At 39.8% G+C, this 22,816-nt stretch overlaps 1 protein-coding gene across 1 annotated transcript in view; it reads right to left on the bottom strand.

Moving 5' to 3' along the window:
* Positions 1-9,398: 9,398 nt before the first annotated feature.
* Positions 9,399-22,816, bottom strand: part of cd36 (CD36 molecule (thrombospondin receptor)) — a 50,534-nt gene continuing 37,116 nt past the window's right edge. Inside the window, exons 7-12 of the mRNA XM_060903549.1 lie at positions 22,693-22,762; positions 15,969-16,153; positions 13,873-13,991; positions 13,648-13,721; positions 10,181-10,235; positions 9,399-9,575 (exon numbers count right to left, since the gene is read on the bottom strand). Of these exons, the coding sequence (XP_060759532.1) occupies positions 9,399-9,575; positions 10,181-10,235; positions 13,648-13,721; positions 13,873-13,991; positions 15,969-16,153; positions 22,693-22,762 (680 nt within the window). The remainder of the gene's footprint in view (positions 9,576-10,180; positions 10,236-13,647; positions 13,722-13,872; positions 13,992-15,968; positions 16,154-22,692; positions 22,763-22,816) is intronic.

Consider the following 22,816-nt stretch of genomic DNA (forward strand, 5'->3'; position numbering starts at 1 on the left):
CGCAGACAGAGAGACAGACAGACAAACTTGTAGACAGACAAAAAGTCATATCAATAGAGAGAGAGAGAGAGAGAGAGAGAGAGAGAGAGAGAAATGGACATGCAGACAGATTATCAGACAGATAGATAGAGATGGACACAGAAAGACAGACAAACAAGCTTGTAGACAGACAAAGTCATATCAATAGAGAGAGAGAGAGAGAAATGGACATGCAGACAGATTATCAGATAGATAGATAGATAGATAGATAGATAGATAGATAGATAGATAGATAGATAGATAGATAGATAGATAGATAGAGATGGACACAGACAGACAGACAGACAGAGATGGACACAGACAGACAGTCAGTAATACCAATAGAGAGACAGACAGACAGATTATCAGACAGACTCACAGAGTTTGATAGATTGAAAGACATAATACTATAATGTACTTATATTTATTTGATAAACATGTTGATTACATGACCAATAGCATTCAATTTTACAGATAACAGCAGGAGGTCATGTGACCCAGAGCTAACGGTTTGTAGTTTTATAAAAAAGTTTTGTGTGAGATAAAGTTTGAAAAATAATCACGCAGCATTGACACTGTAATTAAAGCCCCACGTGTAGAACAGGACTCAGTGTGGATGTGATTAGAGTCAAAGGGTTAAACTGGTCTCCTGAGCCGGGGGTGTGAAACACTCCTGAACACTCATTCACAACGCTTTACTCATTTCTCTCTCCATTTCGGACACAATCTGCGATTCTGCAGAGGATTGACTTTAACACGTGGCTCAGTGAACGAACAGCATCGTGCTCTTGTAATATTTCTGTCGATGAAAAGTGGTTTGAATGTCGATGTTTTTTTTCAATGCTGTCATAAATGTTGTGTATTTCTATTTATTAATGTTATCAGCCTGAATATTTGCATTAAACAGTCAGTAAAATGAGCGCAGTGTGGGTTTTTTTTTTCTTCACGGTACAGCAGCACAGACGTTTCCTATCAGCCCCAGCCTGATGGTAACAATGTTCACGTCACGTTCATCACGTTCACGCTATGTGTGTGGTGCTGTTAGAATAAAATAACAAACAGCCGAGTGTTTAATGTGATCTAGTGGAGTTCCTGTTACCTCTCTGATTATCTGTTGATTACTTTCCTATAACAGCACATCCCTAAGTGTTTTACTCGTCTTACACTACATTAATGTTATTTCTTACATTATAGCAGCTGTAAACAGCCGTGACCTCAAAACACACAGTTTGTTGTCTTTTGTTACTGAAAAACCGTAAACTTGTAAAGTTTTGACTTCTGACTATGTTTACAAAGTGCTGAAAATAAACGCTTCCTTACCTTCGAGAAAACTAAGAAAATTAATCAACACCTTCTGACCAATCACCATCCAGGTGTAAGTGTGTAATAATGCACCATGTAGAGTTTTCCTGTCAACACCGTCACACCACAGAATCTTTCTCTGAGCTAATATTGGATCGAGACGAGACAATATTTATGAATTTTCAACACAGTTTACACCATTTAATGAGGTCTGTTAATAAGATGGAATGGAACCACCATGGGCGGCACGGTGGTGTAGTGGTTAGCGCTGTCGCCTCACAGCAAGAAGGTCCGGGTTCGAGCCCCGGGGCCGGCGAGGGCCTTTCTGTGCGGAGTTTGCATGTTCTCCCCGTGTCCGCGTGGGTTTCCTCCGGGTGCTCCGGTTTCCCCCACAGTCCAAAGACATGCAGGTTAGGTTAACTGGTGACTCTAAATTGAGCGTAGGTGTGAATGTGAGTGTGAATGGTTGTCTGTGTCTATGTGTCAGCCCTGTGATGACCTGGCGACTTGTCCAGGGTGTACCCCGCCTTTCGCCCGTAGTCAGCCGGGATAGGCTCCAGCTTGCCTGCGACCCTGTAGAACAGGATAAAGCGGCTACAGATAATGAGATGAGATGTTATTGTGTGTCTCTGATTCCCTGATAAGAACTCCATCATCATCATCAATATTTGTAGCAAAGAAAAAGGTTGAACTCAGAATCTTCAGGTTCTTTTTGCTGGCCTTTTTGGCATCTCCATGCAGAAAAACACTTTATTTAATTCTCATGACGGGCTTTTCTCAGGTGAGGTTCATACACAAGTAACCCTTAAAGTGCTAGTCTTGCGAAAATTACATCATAAAATCCCAGGTTTTCCGTATGTGATCTGCTCAAATAGGTTGTAAAGTTCACCAATAAATAAAAAACTGGTTCGAAAAAGACATTTTTTTGCATCGGAATTCTGTTCCAAAAATCACTAAAACTTGTCGGCCATTAGATCGCAGCGATTTATTGATCAGCGGCGCTGCATGTGTGACATCATGTGCGCAACTGCCTTCTTTTGTAAAACTCTCTACACAACTTTACGAAAGCAAGGACGAAGAAGTGACTCAGAGTGAATAAGCGTGTTCTGGTTTACTTTTAGATCAGTAGTTGTCTGTCGTCTATCTAAGCGTTCTATTTAGCCACATAGAAACTACCTCAGAACGTTATTGATCTGACTCAGGACAACTAATCAATTCAAGCGACAGGCTAAACACGAGCTCGACACTTCCTGTGCGGCGGTGAGCTCTTTGGGATGGCGCTTCTGACTTCTGTTTCCAGATCGTAGGAACTGCTCCGCGTCCCAGACGTCGCTCAAATCCTTCTATGTGAATTTGCCTCACAAATTTATCTTTTTCAAAATGTATGGAGCAGACACCAAACCGTCCTGTCGGCTTGACGTTACCTCTCCCTGTCCGTACAAATCAAACCCATTAATTCCTGCTGACTTTGGGCTATATGGATCTAAATTCCACTTTTTTTTTCTGGCTACACTTGAACAGCCTTGAACGACACACCTCTTAGGAGACATGCTTTGGTTTTAGTTTTGTTTTGGGGGGGGGAAAAAATGTTAAAAACGTGCTACACTTTGCAAAGCAGACGAAGCCAGAAATGCCACGAACTTTCAAGCGTTGCGCGTATGACGTCGCTTCCTTTGAATTAACAATAACTTACCAGGAACGCATTCGTGTAATGGTGGACTCAAAGAGCCAAATTAAAATACAATTTCGACAGTAAACTATTTAACATGTCTAGTTGTATAAGGCATCATTTCCAAGAGTGATGTCGTTTTCGTAAGACGAGCACTTTAAGCTGTTCAACCTGTGATGGCGTCTACATCATCAAACATGGTGTCTCAGTTACTCAGCTCACACTGTTTAATAACTGACTGTCTTTCGTGTAGAGACTTCCATCTTGTGGCTAAGATCTGGAAATCTCATCTCATCTCATCTCATTATCTCTAGCCGCTTTATCCTGTTCTACAGGGTCGCAGGCGAGCTGGAGCCTATCCCAGCTGACTACGGGCGAGAGGCGGGGTACACCCTGGACAAGTCGCCAGGTCATCACAGGGCTGACACATAGACACAGACAACCATTCACACTCACACTTACACCTACGGTAGGGTGACCAGATTTCCCTAGTCTGAAACCGGGACACTTTTGCGCGCGACCATGCTCGTGCACGCACACCTTTTTTTTTTACATAAACGTGACACTCAGAGAGTGTTTTGTTCATCATTTTCATCATTTTGTTGGAGCCCACATTTATCAACATCTCACATGAAATAAAACAAACAGGCATTTTGTTTTCTAGTAGCATAGTGGTATACAGATCAGTTAAATTATGGTCAGACAACAGATTTTGTAATGGCTGAGAATAGGCCAGGCTATGTCCATAGGCCACATTTACACTGATTTATTTCACCTGTTTGTGAGAACACCAAGAAGAATGCATATGCGCATGTAGGCTATATCTCTAAAATTGTATGCACTATAGCATGAACTTAAAAAGTAGATATGTGACCTCAACATAGCCTCGGTCAGAATCAACCTTACTAACCATTCCCCACAACTGAATGAATAAAGCAAGAAGATGTGCACAAAAGTGAACACTTTAATGGAAGGTGCAACAAGCTGTTCAACACAGCAATAAACTGTCAGAATGGTATGTTAAACAGAAACAAAAAAGAGACAAGTGATTTGAGAATATATACTACGGAAGCCGAGAGAGGCCCTTCATATAATCCTTTTTTTTATTCACCTTGTTATCCCGAGATAACGACATAATTAATTCAGGATCTTGAGAAAACAACAAAACTAATTCGAGATCTCGAGAAAACAAAACCGTTATTTCGAGATCTCGAGAAAACAAAACAATTATTCCGTGATCTCGAGAAAACAAAACAATTATTCCGTGATCTCGAGTAAACAGCTGAGAAATGGTTCATTCAGGTGTGCCAAGAGACTTGTGATATGCTGACTTTGGGGCTATTTCTCATTCTGTATAGACGCAACTTTGGTCATTAGAATGTCTGGAATAATCGATCACCTAATAAGGCAATATTTTGATCAGGGGTTGACACAGGGAGAGATTGCATTAAGCCTTTTAATAAGGGATAATTTCAAAATTAGTCCACGGCACCTCCGCAGAAGACTGGCCCGGCTTCGTCTCTACCGACGGAGATACAGTGATCCAGCTGAGATCATGAAATAATTGTTTTGTTTTCTCGAGATCTCGAATTAGTTGTGTTGTTTTCTCGAGATCCTGAATTAATTATGTCGTTATCTCGAGATAACAAGGTGAATAAAAAAAAGATTATATGAAGGGCCTCTCGCGGCTTCCGTAAATATACACTCAAACAAAACAGCAGTAAAGGAGGAGAGGGGCGACAGCCCGAGGAAAGCCCCCACAGGAGCGCACAGCATTTGCAGCATAGGCTACCCAACTCAGTACAAGAACAAAACACTTACAGTGTGTGCAGTCGGCTTCGTGCGCATTGTTCTGCACCTCTCGGAGGAAGGGGTAGGTGCCCTGTAAATCTTTGGAAAAGGTACATTTTCTTTTCGGCATAATTGCTGCGGCATTACTGCTGCTAGCTGCTCGACAAAGAACATTCGCGCCAGTTAATATTTATTTTATTGTTGCATGGCAACACGTTCTGTTGTCTGGAATAATGTGGCTAAATAAACACCCATGCCACAGGGCCAGGGGGCAGTAACCAGGAAAGTTTGCGATTCCTGTCAATTCATCAAAATAGTAAATGCAGACATTTCTCCGCTAATGATTCCCACGCTGCTCAGTCACAAACGTCGCGAGTGGCGAAAACCGGGGCATATCCGTGTCCTGACAGACTTTTGTCGGGACTCGGGACACACAACCCCAAATCGGGACTGTCCCGGTAAAACCGGGACGTCTGGTCACCCTAATCTACGGTCAATTTAGAGTCACCAGTTAACCTAACCTGCATGTCTTTGGACTGTGGGGGAAACCGGAGCACCCGGAGGAAACCCACGCGGACACGGGGAGAACATGCAAACTCCGCACAGAAAGGCCCTCGCCGGCCGCTGGGCTCAAACCCGAACCTTCTTGCTGTGAGGTGACAGCGCTAACCACTACACCACCGTGCCGCCCAGATCTGGAAATCCCATTAACCAATCCCTCCGTGCTGTCCAGCAGTGATAAAGGTGTTTATTTCATGTTATATTCATCTAATTATTAAACCAGAATCCTACAAATGTTTTGTAGACCTTTTGACCAATCATACGTTTCATCATTCAGTCCTGCTGCCCAAAAAACACACTTATTTCTTAAAATGAAGTGAGGAAATTGGAAAAACAGGCACTGTGAGGCTTGATAACTGATTCACTGGCAAACAAAACACCATTAATAACAACAATTTAAAATATTATTAACTTTCATAGTATTTTCATTACTTTCATTGCAGTAGGTTTGTTTGTTAGTGGTGTTTTAAATATGTCCAGTAGGTGGCGATGTTGTTTGAGGGGAAACATGCTGGACCAACTGGACCCTGAAGTACTGTAGCGACACTCCAGACTGTTCAGTTACCTCTTCAAAATTAAATTAAACTAAATGGCATACAGTAAACTAAACAAGCAAACATTAAGAAACAGACAAATAAATAATTATTTACGAAGCTTTTTTTTTAAATTAAAATTAACACAAACAAGCAACATTCACTGAGACAAAAAAAATAAAGGTCTGCAACTTTTCTTTTTACATTCTTCCTTTTATTGGATTTAAACTGGAATAAAATCTATTGTGTAATATTCATTCTTTAAAGAATTCATGAAGTACAGTACTGAATAAGTACCATAAACGTATACAACTCCAATTCCACAAAAAGTTGGGACACTAGAAAACAGAAATAAAAAACAGAATGTGACAATTTACAAATCATGGAAACTTTATATTTCATTGAAAATAGTACAAATACAACATATCAAATGTTGAAACTGAGAAATTTTATTGCTTTTTGAAAAATATACAGTGCCTTGCAAAAGTATTCATCCCCCTTGGTGTTTGTCCTGTTTTGTCGCATTACTAGCTGGAATTAAAATGGATTTTTGGAGGGTTAGCACCATTTGAGTTACACAACATGCCTACCACTTTAAAGGTGAAAATTGTTGTTTTATTGTGACACAAACAATAATTAAGATGGGAAAAAAAAACCCCAGAAATCTGGAGTGTGCATAGGTATTCACCCCCATCCCCCAAAGTCAATACTTTGTAGAACCACCTTTTGCTACAATTACAGCTGCGAGTCTCTTGGGGTATGTCTCTATTAGCTTAGCACATCTAGCCACTGGGATTTTTGCCCATTCCTCAAGGCAAAACTACTCCAATTCCTTCAAGTTAGATGAGTTGCGTTGGTGTACAGCAATCTTCAAGTTATGCCACAGATTCTCAACTGAATTGAGGTCTGGGCTTTGATTAGGCCATTTCAAGACATTTAAATGTTTCCCTTTAAACCACTCCAGTGTCGCTTTAGCAGTATGTTTAGGGACATTGTCCTGCTGGAACGTGAACCTTCGTCCCAGTCTCAAACCTCTAGCCGACTCAAACAGGATTTTCTCCAGAACTGCCCTGTATTTAGTGCCTCGGTTTTCATGTTGCTTGTTTAGTAGTGTTGCAGAGTCAGGGTCCTTCCAGAACTGGTTGATTTATACCAACATCATGTGACAGATCATGTGACACTTTAATTGCACGCAGGTGGATCTTAATCAACTAATTATGTGACTTATCAAGTGAATTGTTTGGACCAGCTCTTATTTAGAGGTTTCATATGAAAGGGGGCGAATACTTATGCACACTCCAGATTTCTGTTTTTTCATCTTAATTATCGTTTGTGTCACAATAAAACAGCAATTTGCACCTTTAAAGTGGTCGGCGTGTTGTGTAAATCAAATGGTGCTAACCCTCCAAAAATTCATTTTAATTCCAGCTTGTAATGCAACAAAACAGGACAAACACCAAGGGGGATGAATACTTTTGCAAGATACTGTATGCTGATTTTGAATTTGATGTCAGCAACACGTTTCAGAAAAGTTGGGATGGGGCAACAAAAGACTGAAAAATTGCGTAATGCTAAAAAAAACCCCCTAATATTAGGTTAATTGGCAACAGGTCAGTAAGATGATTGGGTATAAAAAGAGCATCCCAGAGAGGGGGAGTCTCTCAGAAGTAAAGACGGGGAGGGGTTCACCACTCTGTGAAAGACTGTGTGGGCAAACAGTGCAACAGTTTAAGAATAACGTTCCTCAATGTAAAACTGCGAAGAATTTGTGGATCACATCATCTATGGTCCATAATATCATGAAAAGATTCAGAGAATCTGGAGAAATCTCTGTATGCAAGAGACAAGGCTGAAAACTGACATTGGATGCCTGTGATCTTCAGGCCCTCAGGAGACACTGCATTAAAAGCAGACACGTGTCTGCAGTGGAAATCACTGTATGGGCTCAGGAACACTTCAGAAAACCATCATCTGTGAAAACACTTCATTACTGCATCCACAAATGCAAGTTAAAACCAGATATAAACAATATCCAGAAACCCCGCTCCCTTCTCTGGGCCCAAACTCTTTTACGATGGACTGAGTTGAAGTGGAAAACTGTCCCGAGGTCTGACGAATCAAAAGTAGAAATTCTTTTTAGAAATCATGGCCACCACGTCCTCCAGGCTAAAGAGGAGAGGGACCATCCGGCTTGTTATCAGTGCACAGTTCAAAAGCAGCATCTGTGATGGTATGAGGGTGCATTAGTGCACATGACATGGGTAGCTTGTACATCTAGGAAGGCATCATTAATGCTGAATGGTACTGTATATATACATTTCAGAGCAATATGCTACCATCCAGACTAAATCCTTTTCAGGGAAGGCCTTCCTTCTTTCAGCAAGACAATGCCAAACCACTTTCTGCACATATTAAAACTGCATGGCTCTGTAGTAAGAGTCCAGGTGCTAAACTGGCCTGCTGCAGTCCAGACCTGTCACCTAGCACTAAACACTTGGTGCATTATGAAGTGCGAAATAGGACAAAGGAGACCCTGAACTGTTGAGCAACTGAAATTATATATCGGGCAAGAACGGGACAACATTTCTCTTTCAAAACTACAGTTGGTCTCCTCAGTTCCCAAATATTTACAGAGTGTTGTTAAAAGTAGAGGGGATGCAACACAGTGGTAAACACGCCCCTGTTCCAACTTTTCTGAAACGTGTTGCTGACATCAAATCCAAAATGAACATATATTTTTCAAAAACCAATAAAAATTTCTCAGTTCCAACATTTGATATTTTATCTTTGTACTATTTTCAATGAAATATAGGGTTTCCATGATTTGCAAATTATCGCATTCTGTTTTTATTTACAGTTTACACAGCATCCCAACTTTTTTGGAATTTGGGTTGTACTATAAAAAAATACAGCATTAAAGGCAATATTTATCCAGAATTTTGCTTCTTTCATTTTGCACTGGAGCTCAATGTAAGATTATAGGCACCACGTTAGCATTGTGCAAACTGCATGGCTAAATCATCACATGCTCGCTTCAGAAAATGTTTGTCTCAGTAACACAAATTATATTTCAACATAATAAAATAACAGAATTAAATACACAAATCAGTTTGATTAATGTTAAAATGGTAGCTATAAAGCTTCCCTTTCTTGTTAGCTACGTTAGCGGGTAGCCTGTTAGCTCCAGTGTGAAACTAAAGACTTCACACACTAAACAAGTCTTGTCTGAAATGTGAAATTTGAGAAAATTTGGGTCATTTTTGCTCTTTTACTTTATAGAGGTTTAAATAAAATGTTTAAATGGAAAGTATTTACTGAAAGTAAATCCATATACGTTACATCATTAACATACAAATTTTCCTTAAAGTTAGTCCTGACCCTCCAGCACCCCCTAGTGGATTAGTACAATTGAGTATTTGTCCCATTAGTGTTGCTGCACTTCAGCGCCATGTAGTTTCCTGAGCTGGAGCGTTTGCTCCAGTCCTGATGTTAATCAGAAATGATTAGCGTGTAAACATTACGCTTTACGCTACGTACGATGTGTGATTCTGGCGGTTCACCACACACAGTCCGATCACAGACAGCGCCAATATCGCCGCTCCGACCGAGGACAGAACGATCTGCACCATCTCCAGAGTGTCGATCCGGGAGAAGAGCTCCGCCTTAAACCTGTTTGCCGTGTCATCATCCAGTATCGCCGTCTGAGTCACACACACACACACACAAACACACACACACACACATCACACTGATGCTTACATATGGTGAGATCTCACCTGTTAAAGAAATAAATCATGAACGAGAATAACAGACTGACAGACAGACAGGTGTAAAGTTAGAACAGAGAGACAGACAGTTATTGACACAAATAATATACTGATACGATGTATGGATGTACAGACAGATACAATGTATAGGCAAACATATCGACAGATAAACAGAACATATAGACATATGGATACACAGACAGAATGAATAGATATACAGCCAGACAGACAGACAGACAGACACATACCAACAGAACATTTAGATGTCCAGACAATAATGATGTAATGGCATGTAGAGAGAAACAGAACATACAGACAGAAAAACAAAAATAGAGACATGCAGGCAACAGACAGACAGACAGACAGACAGACAGACAGAATGTACAGACACCCAAACATACAGGCAGGCAGACAGATAGACAGTTGGACATATAGATAGAAAAACAGACAGAATGACAGGGATGTTAGGATGGTAAATGAAAAGTAAATGATGAGTTGAGGATAATGAGTCTTTTCCTCCACTTTTGACTATCACTGACCTCATTTAACCACAGGATGGGGAAGAAAGTGTTCTCCTTCACTTTACTAAAGAGCCTGAGACAGAGAAACAGGGAGATCATACAGAAATCTACATATGTGTCCTGTAGAAATCTATACGTTTTCAGAAATCTACACAGGCCCTGTAGAAATCTACACATGACCTGTAGAAATCTATACGTTTTCAAAAATCTACACATATCCTCTAGAACTCTACATGTGTCCTGTAGAAATCTATGCATGTCCTGAAAAAATGTATAAACATTCTGTAGAAATCTACATGTGTCCTGTAGAAATCTATAAAAATCCTGTAGAAATGTACACATCTTATAGAAATATACACGTCCTGTAGAAATCTATGCGTGTCCTGTAGAAATCTATAAACATCCTGTAGAAATGTACGTCTTATAGAAATATACACATGTACTGTAGAAATCTGTGCATCTTGTAGAAATCTATAAACATCCTGTAGAAATCTACATCTTGTAGAAATCTATGCATATCCTGTAGAAATCTAGATGTGTCCTGTAGAAATCTACACCCATCTTATAGAAATCTACACATGCCCTGTAGAAATCTACACGCGTCTTATAGAAGTCTACACGTGTCTTGTAGAAATCTACATGCGTCTCATAGAAGTCTACACGTGTCCTGTAGAAATCTATACATGTCCTGTAGAAATCTATAACCATCCTGTATAAATCTACACGTCTTATAGGAATCTACACGTGTCCTGTAGAAATCTACATGTCCTGTAGAAATCTACACGTCCTGTAGAAATCTATAACCACCCTGTAGAAATCTATACATGTCCTGTAGAAATCTACACACATCTTAGAAATCTACATGCATCTTATAGAAATCTACACACGTCCTGTAGAAATGTACACATCTAACCATCCTGTACATGTATAACCATCCTGTAGAAATTTTACACATGTCCTGTAGAAATCTATAAGCATCCTGTTGAAATCTACATCTTTTCAGAAATATGTACATGTCCTATAGAAATCTACACGCGTCTTATAGAAATCTATAAACATCTTGTAGAACTCTACATGTGTCCTGTAGAAATCTATGTGTGTCCTGTAAAAATGTATGAACATCCTGTAGAAATCTACGTGTCCTGGAGAAATCTATAAACATCCTGTAGAAATGTACACGTCTTACAGAAATATACACGTCCTGTAGAAATCTATGCGTGTCCTGTAGAAATCTATAAACATCCTGTAGAAATCTGCACGTCCTGTAGAAATCTACGTGTCCTGTAGAAATCTATAAACATCCTGTAGAAACGTACGTCTTATTGAAATATACACATGTACTGTACAAATCTGTGTATCTTGTAGAAATCTATAAACATCCTGTAGAAATATACGTCTTGTAGAAATCTATGCATATCCTGTAGAAATCAAGATGTGTCCTGTAGAAATCTACACCCATCTTATAGAAATCTACATGTGCCCTGTAGAAATCTACATGCATCTTATAGAAGTCTACACGTGTCCTGTAGAAATCTACACGTCTTGTAGAAATCTATAACCATCCTGTAGAAATCTACACATCTTATAGGAATCTACACATGTCCTGTAGAAATCTACGTGTCCTGTAGAAATCTATAGATTTCTACAGGACATGTGTAGATTTCTATAAGATGTGTGTAGATTTCTACAGGATGTGTAGATTTCTACAGGGTGGTTATAGATTTCTACAGGACATGTGTAACCACCCTGTAGAAATCTACACATCCTATAGAAATCTACACGCGTCTTATAGAAATCTACACACGTCCTGTAGAAATCTATAACCATCCTGTTGAAATCTACACATTTTCAGAAATCCATACATGTCCTATAGAAATCTACACGTGTCTTACAGAAATCTATAAACATCTTGTAGAACTCCACGTGTCCTGTAGAAATCTATGTGTGTCCTGTAAAAATGTATAAACATCCTGTAGAAATCTACGTGTCCTGGAGAAATCTATAAACATGCTGTAGAAATGTACACGTCTTATAGAAATATACACATCCTGTAGAAATCTATGCATGTCCTGTAGAAATCTATAAACATCCTGTAGAAATCTGCACGTCCTGTAGAAATCTACATGTCCTGTAGAAATCTACGTGTCCTGTAGAAATGTACGTCTTATTGAAATATACACATGTACTGTAGAAATTTGTGCGTCTTGTAGAAATCTATAAATATCCTGTAGAAATATACGTCTTGTAGAAATCTATGCATATCCTGTAGAAATCTAGATGTGTCCTGTAGAAATCTACACCCATCTTATAGATTTCTACACGTGCCCTGTAGAAATCTACATGCGTCTTATAGAAGTCTACACGTGTCCTGTAGAAATCTACACATGTCCTGTAGAAATCTATAACCATTCTGTAGAAATCTACGTCTTATAGAAATCTACACGTGTCCTGTTGAAATCTATAACCATCCTGTAGAAATCTACACGTCCTATAGAAATCTACACGCGTCTTATAGAAGTCTACACACGTCCTGTAGAAATGTATAACCATCCTGTAGAAATTTTACACGTCCTGTAGAAATCTATAAACATCCTACACGTTTTCAGAACTCCATACATGTCCTATAGAAATCTACACGCATCTTATAGAAATCTATAAACATCTTGCAGAACTCCACATGTGTCCTGTAGAAATCTATGCGTGTCCTGTAAAAATGTATAAACATCCTGTAGAAATCTACATGTGTCCTGGAGAAATCTATAAACATCCTGTAGAAATGTACACGTCTTATAGAAATATACACGTCCTGTAGAAATCTATGCGTGCCCTGTAGAAATCTATAAACATCCTGTAGAAATGTACGTCTTATAGAAATATACACATGTACTGTCGAAATCTGTGCGTCTTGTAGAAATCTATAAACATCCTGTAGAAATCTACGTGTCTTGTAGAAATTATGCATATCCTGTAGAAATCTAGATGTGTCCTGTAGAAATCTACACCCATCTTATAGAAATCTACACGTGCCCTGTAGAAATCTACACGCGTCTTATAGAAGTCTACACGTGTCCTGTAGAAATCTATAACCATCCTGTAGAAATCTAGATGTGCCTGTAGAAATCTACACGTGTCCTGTAGAAATCTGCGCACGTCCTGTAGAAATCTATAAACATCCTGTCGAAATCTACACATTTTCAGAAATCCGTACATGTCCTATAGAAATCTACACGCGTCTTATAGAAATCTATAAACATCTTGTAGAACTCGACATATGTCCTACAGAAATCGATACATGTGCTCTAGAAATCTATGCGTATCCTGTAGAAATGTACGTGTCCTGTAAAAATCTAAGTTTTCAGAAAACTCCATGTGTCCTGTAGAAATCCATGGGTTCTTTTGAAAGAGAAACATGTGCTGTAGAAATCTATCCGTGTTCTGTAAAAAAAATCAGCAGCGGTGTTTTGTGATCATGTTCTGAAACATACTGGATGTTCTTGGCAGGGCCGTACATCATGTTGATCTGAAGGCGTTTGGCGAACCTCAGCGTGAAGCCTGTGATCTGAGACACAATTAGAACAGAACAGGTCACCACTCACACGCTTATTCTGATCACCGAGGCAAGGTGAGTATTACACACGATGCACTGAATAGATTTGGCATTCAGAATAAAATTAAATAAAAATAAATAATGCTCTAGTGTCAACTTTTACAGGTTCAACATCCAGATAGGTGGAGTGTTCCTCAGGGTTCGGGTTTAGACCATGAACACGTTCCAGCAGCTCCTTACTGCCGTGCAGGAAATGAGGGAGGGAGATGTACACAGGAGAACCTAAAACACACACACACACACACACACACACACACACACACACACACACACACACACACACACACACGTCTCACTACAGGGAGATAAATTCAAACGTAACTGTTCAGACAAGGTGTTACATGCGTTACTAGCTGGAGCTACGTCTGAGTTCATGCAATTGGCGTCTGTCTGTTTTGTCTGTTTTTTTTAAAGGTAACCAAGTGAAGAAACACTCATGTAGCAAGTGAAAAACTAATCTACCACGCAAACGCTACGCTAGTACATCAGCACAAAGTAGCAAATGAAAACTAACCTACCAAGTGAAAGCTTCTGGAGCAAACAAAATCGAAACTAACAGGAAGTTTATAAATAAATACTTATCAGACAGAAGCGCAAACTAGCAAGTTGAACCTAGAAGCTTAAGACTGAGCAACCAACTACAAACTAGCAAAGGAAAAACCTAGCAAGTAAAAGCTAACCTAGTGAACAAAAGCTTACAGAGGTAGTATAGAGGATGTGCAGTCACGTGACCCGTCCGTGTTTACTCCGCCATATTGGACGGCTTCAGGATTGTTCACCTTGCGCGAGCGTAATGGATCCAGGGAGTAATCCCCAAGAAAATTCGGAAAATACCCCATCTACATCGCGCGATAACTTGTCTATGTTTGTTCAGCATCTTGAAGGTGATGTGAGGCAGCGTTACGTGGAAAAGTGTTCCAGGTTGGGGATTGCAGATCCGTACAACTTGCCGCAATCCTTGTTCAGGGAAATTCGGAGCTGCGGTGCCGGCGATTTGCCCGATCTGGCCTACCACGACATTTACAATTTTCTTGTTAATCGTGAATCGTGTTACACTGGCAAAGCCCTCAAAGCTTACAAGAGCCTGGAAGCTTATAAATATTTTGTTGCGGGATGGGTATCCCAACTATACCTCTGGAAGTTCCCAAAGAAGAATGTCTACTTGATGACCTCATGGGTAAGTGGCATTAAGACGTTTATCATAAAGAGACTATGCAGGACGTTTTATCGTAAGAATGTTCGAAATCTAAACTCAGTTCCAGATAATGACAGGGTTATAAATATGTATGTTTTTGTCTGAAAAACAGTAAATCAGAAATCTGCGCACGTTTGCGCGGAAGCTGTGCAAATGTGCGCAGCTTTCTGATTTACTGTTTTCTTCTCATACTTATACTTCCTATGTTTCATGGACTGTAACGGCATTTGCTCATTTAGTAATTTTAATACAGAATTTACTTTGATGAAATTATTCAGACATTCCAACGCCCCCCCTAAAAAAAAATCGGATCTGCACGATTCAGCCGTGAAAAAGGCGGCATCCGCCAAAAGGCGAGCCGTTTGCATCCCTGTATTAAGAACATTAATATTACACGTCCATGTGAAAACCAGTTATATTTTTTTTATCACAACTTGGTGATAGGTGGTGCAGTATACTACAATTATACAGCAAGTTCTAACTAATATTTTGAAAAGACCCCGATGGTCCAATAAAGTGTGCAGTGATTAAAAACAGCGTCTCTCCTCGTCTGCGGGGAATCTATAAAATGGCAGGCCCTCCTTTTGGCCCTGTCTATTGGTACAACCAAATGCTGAACAAGATATAACCATTCTCGAAAGATCTACTCCCACACACTTGATAATTAGAACGGGTTCGTCTAAGTTCTATGCGTGGCCATGCCATCCAAGATGGCAGATAAACAAATATCACGTGACCTCGTGACGTCACGTGCACGCTCTCTATATGCACACTCATGAGTGAAAACTAACCCAGCAAGTGACATTCCACATGGTTGTTAGTGACTTGGGAAACACCCAGGTTTGGTAATTTCCTCATTAGCTGTAACTGGATACTGGTGTTGTTTAATCTTCTTAGTATTTATTAGTCAGTCTATTTGTTTGTTTGTCACAGTTTCAGTTCATAGTTTGCAAGTCCTTTCCTGGATTTCTGTCGTTGTCCTACTCTTGCTGTGAAACACACACCTTTGCACACCGAGACGCCGAGCACGCCGGCCAAGGTGCAGTTCATGGTGACTTCAGAGTTTGTGCAGTAGCACCGGTTGTCTGGATTGTCCACGGGGGACGCGAACGTTTGTGGCGGCAGCATGTAGCGATTCACCATGATCCCTTTCAAATCCAAACGGTCACTGAACTCGGCTGAGACGGACCTGAGACAAAAGACACGAGCGACAGAAAGAAAGAAGGATGAAGAGATGGATAAAAAAGTGAGGAAACTTTTCGCCATCCAGCCTGTTTAAATGCTGATGTGGTGAAGCCTGAGCTCGGCTAGACCCACAGTTCAAATATACTTTTAATCATGTCAAGTGTAGCTTCACAATCACGACACAATTTTTTTTTTCTCAAAATCTCAATTTGGGATTCACCCCAAAAATCTCATAATCTCATCTTCAACAAAAGAAAACTAGCAAACGCTAACCTAAAAAAGGAACCAAGCGAAACTGAAAGCTAATCTCGTGAAATAACACAAACTAGCGAGTGAAAGAAAACTAGTGAGCAAAAAGTCAAATTACAAGTAAACACTAGAGCGGCGGCTATAATTACTGACACCTTAACGATCTTTTGGCCGTTGCAAAAGTAGAAAAGACTTTCGGTACGCAAATTGTGCATGAAAAATTACTCAAACTTCCACTGGGGAAAAAAAAAAAGAGTTGATTCCCGATTACTTAGCGTATCAGATCACGTGACACCGTTCCACAATTATCGACACCTTTGTCCACAGTTATCGACAGCGTTCCACAATTATCGACACCCAGATATTTTTTATTTATAAAAAATAATCGGTGTGTGGTATTAAGTTAACAAAACATAGTTTTTATTTAAAATTTGTTTTCCATAGACTTATATTTAGTACAAAATATCTTTTATATAAATATATCGATGTCGGTGTTTACCAGTAAATGTCAACAGGCAACTGACATTGTAACCGCATGAAAATCCAGGTCAAAGGTTGCATGGTATTCCTCGAACCAAAATATAAAATGTCGATTGATATTGTAATATGTGGTAGAGATTTACAACAAACTGCAAAAAAAAGAAAAAATTTCTGAATGGGATAGAAAAATCTGAATATTTCAAGTATATAGACTAGGTCGATTTTCAGATAATGTGACACCCCCAGGCATTTTTGAGTAAAAGTTGGCAAACAAACTTTTCTAAAAGTATTTTTTGTGCTGAATCCATTTTTGCTGTTTGCCAAGCTGTATCTCTTATGTGGAAGTCTGTAGAGCACAAAATCTAAGACAACCTCTAAAATTTCAGTAAATTCCATTTTTTTTATTTTACATCATGTACAACAATAATGATCAAGTCTAGGAGGTTTATTTGTAGTGAGAATTATGGTACTTGTATGTGACAAGGACAATTGCACTTTCATTTCTTATTGTTGTCCTGAATATGTCTTCTTTTATCCCTATATTTCAAGCAGACAAATAGAAAATCTTACATTCTTGAGTCATTTCATTGAGGATGCAAGATAACTGTTGCCATCACATCAGAGTTTGTAAATTAACTTCAAACTTATCCACAAGAACTTTAATTCAAAATAAAATCACTTTTTGCCATCATTTCTATTTCCATACAGTGTTTAAATATTGCTAATCATAGGGCTGGGCAATGTATTGATATTTAAGATGTATCGAGATGGACAAGTATCTCGATATGGATTTTGAGATGTCAAATTAATCGAGAAAAAAAATTACTTTTTGGAATTACAGAGGTTTGGTCACCCTATCACTCTGTAACACCTCAAAACACTGTTGGTTGAAAGATAAGTAGCATTTAATATTGTGCAGTAGCATTTACTTGATTGCGTTTTCACATATTTCCACTGCATGCCTTCGGTTGGCTACTCCAGCGACTTCACTCAGACTGCCCGTGCTTCGATCGCCCATGCTGCAGTAGGCAAACATCTTACTGCGGAGCAGCAGCACAGACAGTTTTGTCCCACAGCAGTTTAAAAACTGATACAGTTCTGTCCCTACTAGCAGAAGTTTTACTTATTTTTTATTTATTTAGGGGGATTTGAAAATATCGAGATATATATCGTATATCGAGATATAGAAGAAATCGAGATATGTTTTTCCTCCATATCGCCCAGCCCTAGTTCATCACCATAAAACTCTATCCAAAGAGCTATATAAGCCAACATTTCTGGTAGTATTTGAAATATTTCTGTCGGTAAGATCATCCATGAAGTCTGTCAGATTGTAAGAACATCATTATGGAAGCTGTGTGTAGCTTGAAGCTAGACCAGTCAATACCATTGGATACCTGCATTATATGCAAAGAGTCCAAGAGAGATCAGGTATTCAAAGCAACTGAACAGGGCCTTCTCACATTAAAAGCAGCTGCAGAAGACAGAAAAAGGCTTCACGACACTAATTACAGAGATGCTATCCAAAGAGTGCTTCTTGTTCAGAACATACAGAATGTCTTCTGGCACCGTATGTGCTATGCTTCGTTTACCAGTAAAAACCACATTTCTAGGCTGCAATAAAAATCCTGTGACAGTTCTGCAGATCTGGATGAAGGTGCTGGTCCAAGCAAGAGAGCAAGAACACTACCAACAATGACAAGGAGTTCTGTTGCAACCATGAATTGGGATGCCTGCATGTTCTGCCAGGAAGTGAACTCAAAGTTTAAAGTTTCCATGGTCACAACACTGAACATGAGTGATCGAATACTGGCAGCTGAGAAATTTGTTTATTTTTTTAGCCTATGAGACTGCCACTCTACTGAGTTACAAATAAAAAGACTGCCTAAATGGATTCAGCAGAAAGAATTACCCTTTATATAGTCTATTATATAGTCTATAAACTCAAGACCACGAATTTTATAATTTAATATGGTAATTTGGACCACACACACTACCTAAAGTCTGTTTTTGAGAGTTCCTTTCACCCAATTGAAGCCAAATTTGGTACTTATTTAGCCAAGAGGTATATGCAACTTTCTGCTATTTTACTTTTTTCATACTGTACAACATTGAAGAGTTTTATATTGAAATACTCGAAATATGCAAATTATATGCAAATGTGCCCTCTACTGGGCTCCACGTATGAGATACAGCTTGGCAAACAGCAAAAATGGATTCAGCGCAAAAAATACCTTTAGAAAAGTTTGTTTGCCAACTTTTACTCACAAATGCCTGCAACTCCTTATTTAAGCCCCTTTTTGCAATTCTGACCTAGTCTAATATAATTTTTTTTTATGGTAGGAATTTAATTCTGCTCTAATTCTATTTATCACAGTCGGATTCCAAATACTCGATAAACATTCCATTCTGTTATGAATCAGAAAAAAAAAATCACAGCACTTTTATTTTTTTAAAGTACTTCAATTACTTCAACAATGTTACACAAAGATCGATCCATAACAGTTGTAAATGTCACTTAATCCCACAGGGTGTTGATAATGGTGGACACTGGTGAAAGTGATCACTATTACTGACACCTCACGTGACATCTCAAACGCGCGTTTAGATACAAAATGGCGGCTGTCAAATGAAAGAGTCAGAAACAAAGTAGGTTTCGACGAGGAGATCAGCCAAAAACCTAGCAAGCAAACACAAGCTTAGCAAAAGAACACAAACTAGTAAGTGAAATGCTTAATTCAACTTTATCACATAAACTAATCAAGTGAATGAAAGCTAGCCGAGCAAGCTAGCAAACAAAAGCTAATCTACCGAACAAACCAACTGGCATGAAACAAACTACAACCCCGATTCCAAAAAAGTTGGGACAAGGCCATGTTTCCCACTGTGAGACATCCCCTTTTCTCTTTACAACAGTCTGTAAACGTCTGGGGACTGAGGAGACAAGTTGCTCAAGTTTAGGGATAGGAATGTTAACCCATTCTCGTCTAATGTAGGATTCTAGTTGCTCAACTGTCTTAGGTCTTTTTTGTCGTATCTTCCATTTTATGATGCGCCAAATGGGTGAAAGATCTGGACTGCAGGCTGGCCAGTTCAGTACCCGGACCCTTCTTCTACGCAGCCATGATGCTGTAATTGATGCAGTATGTGGTTTGGCATTGTCATGTTGGAAAATGCAAGGTCTTCCCTGAAAGAGATGTCGTCTGGATGGGAGCATATGTTGCTCTAGAACCTGGATATACCTTTCAGCATTGATGGTGTCTTTCCAGATGTGTAAGCTGCCCATGCCGCACGCACTAATGCAACCCCATACCATCAGAGATGCAGGCTTCTGAACTGAGCACTGATAACAACTTGGGTCGTCCTTCTCCTCTTTAGTCCGAATGACACGGCGTCCCTGATTTCCATAAAGAACTTCAAATTTTGATTCGTCTAACCACAGAACAGTTTTCCACTTTGCCACAGTCCATTTTAAATGAGCCTTGGCCCAGAGAAGACGTCTGCGCTTCTGGATCATGTTTAGATACGGCTTCTTCTTTCAACTATAGAGCTTTAGCTGGCAACGGCGGTTGGCACGGTGAATTGTGTTCACAGATAATGTTCTCTGGAAATATTCCTGAGCCCATTTTGTGATTTCCAATACAGAAGCATGCCTGTATGTGATGCAGTGCCGTCTAAGGGCCCGAAGATCACGGGCACCCAGTATGGTTTTCCGGCCTTGACCCTTACGCAAAGAGATTCTTCCAGATTCTCTGAATCTTTTGATGATATTATGCACTGTAGATGATATGTTCAAACTCTTTGCAATTTTACACTGTCGAACTCCTTTCTGATATTGCTCCACTATTTGTCGGCGCAGAATTAGGGGGATTGGTGATCCTCTTCCCATCTTTACTTCTGAGAGCCGCTGCCACTCCAAGATGCTCTTTTTATACCCAGTCATGTTAATGACCTATTGCCAATTGACCTAATGAGTTGCAATTTGGTCCTCCAGCTGTTCCTTTTTTGTACCTTTAACTTTTCCAGCCTCTTATTGCCCCTGTCCCAACTTTTTTGAGATGTGTTGCTGTCATGAAATTTCAAATGAGCCAATATTTGGCATGAAATTTCAAAATGTCTCACTTTCGACATTTGATATGTTGTCTATGTTCGATTGTGAATACAATATCAGTTTTTGAGATTTGTAAATTATTGCATTCCGTTTTTATTTACAATTTGTACTTTGTCCCAACTTTTTTGGAATCGGGGTTGTAATTCAATTTCATCATATAAATTAAGTGAACCAAAGCTAGCAAGTGAAAGCTAATCTAGCAAACAAACTAGAAAATGAAAGCTCACCTAGAAAAAGAATGCAAACTGAGTAAACAAACAAGAATCTCAAACAAAAACCTAACAAGTCACAGCTCACCTAGAGAACACAAAAAGGAACTAACACATGCTAGCATAAAACTAGTGAATTAATGCTAACCTAGCAAACTGAAAGAAAACTGGCAGGCAAACGCTTGCCTAACACACGAAAGCTATGAAAAATACCCTGCAGAACAAATTCGTACTGGCAAGTGAAAACTAATAACTAATGTAGCAGAAACTAACCTAAAATTTTAACTAACGCAGTAAACAAAAGCTTAAGGGCCCGTTTACACGAGGACACTGTCGGGTAAAAACGACTAAATATTTTATCAGAAGTGCCTTTCGTTTACACGGGGATGGCGTTTCCGAGGCTGAAAAACGGATAAAATTGAAAACGCCTTCCAAAGTGGATAAGTTAAAAACGGCCCCCGTTGCATATCCGTCTAAACTACCCAATACGCGAAACTCTGCTCGGATCTGCTCACGTCGGGTACGCGTTTACGTCATACATATGTCATATGTCATACACATGCCAGCCCGGGAAGTAAGAAAGTAAGTAAAAAAGTAAGAGCATGTCTGATTACATCGATCCAACGGACCTTCAAGCTGCCCTGTGTTTTAATGCAGTAGATGTGTTTTCCTGCTCACTCGCCCGACTGGAGCTCCTCAGTTTGGTGTCGCCAAGTTACACACACACGCACGCGCGCGCCGCCTATTCAAGCCGCTCGTGAAACCATAAACCCGAGACTGAAAACAAAACTAGCAGCTGAATGGATTTATTTTGCTGAGATGGACACTGCCTTTTCTCTTCTTCACCGAAACAAGAGTGAGTGTTACTTAATAAAGGCAGATTAAAAGAGTTTCGGTTTGCTCCTGCTCCTCCCTCGAGCACTACAGTACCTCAGCCGGACCGGTGTTCGGTAAAGTTATCCTAGCAAGTTCTCATACAGACCGTTTTATTATTTAAAACAAGTCATTACAAATTATTTGACTCGGCCAAAGACTCGACCAATACGCACAAAACATAAAAATCGGCAAATGCGTGAAATTCTCACCGATTTTCTATCAGCCCAGCTGATCGGTGGGACAAAACTACTGTTAAATTTTCCTACCCTCCTGGATTTCGCGCATGCGTAGTAGGCTTGGTAGGATAACTTGACAGAACAGCGGCGCAGATGTGCAGATCAGACAAGACGGAAGACGTTGCGCATGCGTGCAGACATAGCGGAGACATTTATGCGTCACCGTATAGACGCAGATTTCCTCCTTGAAAACGGTCGTGTAGACGCGGAAAAAAGTGAGAACGAAAACGGACTTTTGCGTTTTTGTTTTATACCGTCCCCGTGTAAAGTGGGCCTAAACGTCTGAGCAAACAAACTTACTAACAAACAAAAGCTCGTGAATAAAGTGAGTGAAAGATAACCAGGTGAGTAAAAGGTGAGATTACTGATGAATAAAACACACCTGCAGATATCGGAGGAGAAGAAGTACAATGGCACCTTCTTGTCAAGGAACGGAGAGAAGGACGAGCCATCTGTGCACACACACACACACACACACACACACACACACAGAGAGATCAATCTCT

Source organism: Neoarius graeffei, chromosome 21 (genome assembly GCF_027579695.1).
Source record: "Neoarius graeffei isolate fNeoGra1 chromosome 21, fNeoGra1.pri, whole genome shotgun sequence".
In the NCBI taxonomy this organism is placed as follows: Eukaryota; Metazoa; Chordata; class Actinopteri; order Siluriformes; family Ariidae; genus Neoarius; species Neoarius graeffei.